At 39.5% G+C, this 5,602-nt stretch overlaps 1 protein-coding gene across 1 annotated transcript; it reads left to right on the top strand.

Moving 5' to 3' along the window:
- The first annotated feature begins 368 nt into the window (after nt 1-368).
- LOC142356048 (uncharacterized) lies at nt 369-2,723 on the top strand. Its single transcript, XM_075408026.1, has one exon. The coding sequence runs from the start codon at nt 369-371 to the stop codon at nt 2,721-2,723; it is 2,355 nt and encodes a 784-aa protein (XP_075264141.1).
- Nucleotides 2,724-5,602: the final 2,879 nt, after the last annotated feature.

Here is a 5,602-nt window from a genome sequence, read left to right as displayed (position 1 = left end):
AAGATCAGTCATGTCTCCGTTTTCTTTGGCCTTCAAAAAACTCCGTACGGCAGTTCCAGTATACGCAACTCATCTTTGGAGCCAGATGTTCACCAACTACAGCAATACTTGTCCTCCAAGAAACAGCGAAAGACTTCGGAAACACCACTACAAAAGATCTAATATTCAACAGTTTCTACATGGATGACTTTGTACATTCGTTCGTCAATGAACAGAAAGCTGAAACTGCAGTTCAAGACTTGCAACAAAAACTCTCTAAAGGAGGTTTCAGTCTGATTAAAATTGTCTCAAATTCTGTTTAATGTCTTAACAAGATACCCAAAGAATATTGTGACAACGAAAAAGACAAACATCGTGTCTTAGGTGTAATGTGGAATACAGTTAATGATACTTTCTTCCACCAGAAGCTTGCCAAAGTTCAGGAAGACAAAACGGACTACACACTCAGAAAGCTCCTTTCCTTAATTGCCTGCTTGTTCGATCCATTAGGAATCATTGCCCCATTATTGATTGCACTCAAAATCATCTTGCAGGATACTTGGAAAGAAGGATTTGCATGGGATGATCTCCTGTCAGACAAGAAACAGAAAGCAATAAAAACGTGGATAGAGCAATATCTGAACGTGCCAGAAATATCAATGCCACGATGTTTTGTTTCTCCGAACGAGCCATCTCCGATAAACCAGTTACATTGCTTCTGTGATGCCTCACAGCTGGCTTATGGAGCAGTCATATACATCAGATCTCAATCAGCTAACAACATTTCAACTGGGTTTGTCATAGCTAGAGCTAAAGTTGCGCCACTAAAGCAAATCAGTATCCCGAAACTTGAGTTGCAAGCAGCCGTGCTAAGATGTAGACTAATGCAATTTGTTTCCAAGCAGCTAACAAAACCAATTACCTCAAGACACTTTTGGAGCGACAGTGAAGCTGTCTTTGCCTGGATCAAAAGCAAAGAGAAATTGAAAACTTTTATTGCAAACAGAGTACAAGAGATCCGCAACAACACAGACGTCTCCAAGTGGCAGCATATCAGCGGAAAAGTCAACCCTGCAGACCATGTCTCCCAAGGAATACCAGCCTGTGATATCAATGTGTTGTGGTTAACGCCTCCAGCTTTCTTAAGTTATCCCGAAAGCCATTGGAAGAACTCCTTGGGTAACAAGGAGGAGACAAACGTTACAATGGAAACATCGAACGATGAATGTATTATCGACGTCAGCAGATTCTCAAAGTGGACGAAGTTAATGCGCTCTATGGCTGTTGTCATTAGATTCATAAAGAATCTCAGATCGAAACAAAGAGGCAAACTAGAACTCGACAACATTAACGAAGCTCGAATTTATCTCTTCAGAAAATCGCAAGAGAAGTCCTTCAAAGACGCCATCAAAGACATGAAACAACACAGACCTTTGTCAAAGAAAGATCGTCTGCTCTGTTTGTCCCCTTTCTTTGAAAGTGGACTTCTTCGCGTTGGTGGCACAACAAAACGAAGCTCGCTACCTTTTGACGCCAAGCACCCCACCATCCTGGACTCTAAAGAGCACAGCACTCAACTCTACATACAGAAATGCCACGAAATTTGTATGCACATTGGAGTTGAATACACCCGCAACTACATACAACAGAGACGCCACATTCTCGGAATCAGAGCTTTCCTGAGAAGTTTGGCCTTCAAATGTTTCGACTGTCGCCGCTTCCGAGCACAGGGACTACAGCCACCGATGGCAGACCTGCCAGACATTCGTTTCCAGGAAACTCAGTCACCAGTCATCTTCACCAATGTCGGCGTGGACTACCTTGGACCGTTTGCCGTCGTTCATCGAGATTCAGAAGTGAAGACCTACATCTGCTTATTCACTTGCTTCGTTACAAGAGCAATTCACCTGGAAGTTGCAGAGGATCTCAGCACAGACAAGAGTTTGACAGCAATCCGACGCTTCATCGCTCGACGCGGCCAACCGCGCTTGTTCCTGTCAGACAACGGATCCAACTTCCTGGGAGCAAGAATGCAGATCAGAAGAAGACCACTGATGTTGGACCACGACTACATCAAAGATCAGCTACTGAACCAGTCTGTCGAATGGAAACTCAACCCTCCTTCTGCTCCTCATTTTGTTGGGGTGTGGGAGAGACTCGTTCAGTGTATTAAACGAGCTCTTCTCTTGAACCTCGGCTCCGCAAAACTCACCCCAGATGTCTTTGCCACGATCGTCAGTGAAGCCGAGTGTCTTGTCAACTCGCGTCCACTCACTCACGTGAGAAGCAACCACGAAGACGACAACCCACTTACACCAAACCACTTCTTGCTTGGAAGGCCCTTCTGCAATGTTCCTGGAGCCGTTTTCAACGAGACACTTGCCTTGAAGAGTTCGGCGTGGACGCATGTGAAGCAGAGACTTCAGCAGATTTGGAAGAGGCTGCTAACCGAGTATGTTCTTTCGCTGAACAAACGACAGAAGTGGACGTCTTGCGAAGCAGCTTTGGAAGTGCATGATGTTGTCTGGCTTCTTGAAGAGTTTACACCAAGAAGAATCTGGCCGCTGGGACGAGTCACACGGACTTTCACCGGCCCCGACAACATAGCTAGGTCATGCGAGGTTAAGACCGCTTTAGGCAAATTAAACAGACAAGCAGTAAAACTTATGCATGTCTACCCCAAACCCACAACCAGGTTAGGGTTAGGTTTTGTGGGCCCGGAGGATGTTAATGCTAGAGATTAACTTCTTACGTTTATTGTGTTTTACCGCCTTTTGTAAGTTGATTTGTTTTCAAAAAGTTGTAACGAAAAAAAGTCATGATGATGAAATGTTGTAAAACCGGAAATGATACTCTTGCTAGAATTTTGTAAACTGAAACAAAACATGAGCAACCAAACTAATTGAAACTTAAAGCTAAGACTCAAGACAGATAACGACCTATCACCCTTCCCAATGCGGACCAGCGGAATCATGGCGTTATCAACCTGTACCCTCTTACAATACTTTAACAGAGTCTCAATCTGCTAAAATCCAAGATATTCTAAAATCTCTACAAACAGCGGTCGTACCCTAGTTGAGAAGACCGAACAAAAGCGAAGCAAGAAATGTTCGGTAGGTTTGGTTTTCTACGTAAGAAATTCTCGGTATGATTGGTTTGTTCGGTATGTTCGGTTTCAACTGTAAGAATTTGTCGGTATGTTCGGTCTGGAACGTAAGAAATCTTCGTTATGTTCGGTTTCAAACGTAAGAAATTGTCTTTCTTATGTTTATAATACCGAACAAAAACGACGATACCGCGATGAAAAAATCGTTCGGGCTTTCGTCGTTTTTAGCTAGAAAAAGCGACGATACCGACGGTTTCTTACGTTTTCTAGCCCAAATTGCTCATCTAGGGTATCCTCAGATTCAAAAGAAACAAAATATTTAGCGTCAATTTAAACGTAAACTCAATTAGCAACAAACATTAACACCATCATTGGAGATTAAATTTTACTCTAAACTATGTTTTACACTACCAATAGTTTTAGCTGCATCAACTAGGGAATTCCGAGATTCCCTTTTATCAAGTTGATATCTGCTTCCAAGCCAGCTATGTCAGCTTCCATGCCAGCTATGTCAGCTTCAAGTCCGGTTATTTTTATGGACGTAAAATCAATTTGCCATGAACTCTCGTTCGATTCATCATCCAAAATCATCACGCGATCAGTAACATTTGACGTCTTTTTGTTCAACCACGACAACTCTGCATTAGCATCTGTCAAGATTGACGTTAGTTGAAGGCTGTAAGAAGTGTTCAGTTTCTCCAGAAATGTGTTCAATTCTTGCAGTGTGCTGTTCGCAATAATGATCTGCAAACATAAACCTTGTTATTATTCGACCTTGGTGAACTGGTCGCGGGAAAAAGTGTCGAATGAATTTACGATAAAGCAGAAAAAAATGTAAGAATTGTGTTAAAAAATTAACACATTAAGAAGATAGTTATGTGAGCCGAAAACTTGTTTCTTCCTTAAAAAAGCAGAGTGCTTCAACTTTGCTTAGCCTGAAATTAATTGAGCAAAATCTTTTCTCGACGAAAAATCAAAATTCGAAAGACATTGCGTTAAAATAAATTCGAGATGTTAGCGAAAGTTTGCTTCAATCATGAAGTACCCCAAGGCACAGTTTTAGTACCCCTAATTTTTCTTTTATACGTTAAAAATTTCTCAGAAAAAAATAAAGGTGACTTTGAGCTTGTAAAATTTGCAGACGATACTAGTATTTTATGTCGATATGAATCAGGAGGAAAACTTGGAACAATTATTGGATATGTTTTATTGGAGACAGGCAAGTAAAAGGAAGCAAAACAACGGATATTGAAAGCTAATAAAACAGAACTGCTTTACTTTTCTGCCAGGGATGAAGCAGAACCAAACGTTAAATTTAAAGGGAATCTAAAGAAAACTGCTGAAAATTGTCGTTACTGAGGAATGCACCTTAACTCAAAATTGTCATTTGAAGTACAACTAACTGTAGTTTTTAAAAAATGGCGGCTGCCAATCGGTTGTTATGTAAGAAACCATATACCTTTAGAAGTAAAGCTGCATGTTTTCAAATGTTTAGTCCTCATTCATATGTCTTTCAGTGGGGTTTCTTAACAAACAATATCAGTAAAAAACCTAAAGCGTAAAATTCAACAGAATATCTGGGGCATTAGAGTGTGCTATATGCGTCGTAGATTTGATCGTCGTCTTTTCAAATCACATGTCCTATCAGATGATTTAATTATTTCAAAAATTTAGTCTTTTGAAACTTCACTCAGACTTAAAGCAGAGAATAACTTCAGCTACCTTTAGAAAAAAGTAAACCGCCTATTGTTAAAATAACAAACAGACAAAACAACTGATAATAAGAACCCAAAAAACAAGCAGAATTAAAGATCATTGGTGTTGAAGAGCATACAAAAGTCGAATAAGTTACCTTTTAATATAAGAGCAACGGAGAAATTTTCTTTCAAAAGAACTTTAACAGAATTCTTGCAATGTCAGCATAAAATTATACCAATAGAAAGTCAATTAGGATCACTCAGTTTTTTTATGTATATAGAAGAGCGAGCAGCCTAATGGGTATCATTAATCAAACAATCAGAATATTTTCATAATTTTGATGATTTTAATACTTATTCTTGATTAATATGAAGGCATGTAAACTTTTACTATTCGGTTATACTATTAATTTAAATGTCTGGAAAATACTAGTTCAGCGGCTGTCAGCGCAAATCTTAGCTAATTTTTTATTAAAAAGTAAACTGATTCGGATTTTTTTTAACTGATTCAATTTCACTGATTAAGAAAGTTTTCAGAAAATTTTCTGCAATTGATTTTGAAGCTCTCCGAATCTGTGGCAAAATCGAAAAAAATATTCTCTGATTTTCGCTGAATCTCTCTGACTTTGCTTTGGGTCTGAATTGCCCTGATCAGAATAAGCCTCTGAAGTTTTCGTCAGCACTGCAGACACATGCAAATCTTCCAATCTGAACTTTATTTGAGAAATTATTGCAGCTATTTTGGATGAAATTTCTCAATTTAGACAGGTAATGTATAAATTTGTGTTATTTAGGGACCTGAGAGCAAAACCAGAGCCTC

This window comes from Convolutriloba macropyga, unplaced genomic scaffold (genome assembly GCF_964194025.1).
Source record: "Convolutriloba macropyga unplaced genomic scaffold, txConMacr16.3 SCAFFOLD_2336, whole genome shotgun sequence".
Taxonomy (NCBI): domain Eukaryota; kingdom Metazoa; phylum Xenacoelomorpha; order Acoela; family Convolutidae; genus Convolutriloba; species Convolutriloba macropyga.
The sequence above is the reverse complement of the archived record's forward strand: the minus strand, read 5'-3'. Positions and strand labels throughout refer to the sequence as shown.

Excerpts from the sequence above, each read along its gene's own strand:
- LOC142356048 (XM_075408026.1), top strand. The coding sequence starts at position 369 with ATGTGGAATACAGTTAATGATACTTTCTTCCACCAGAAGCTTGCCAAA.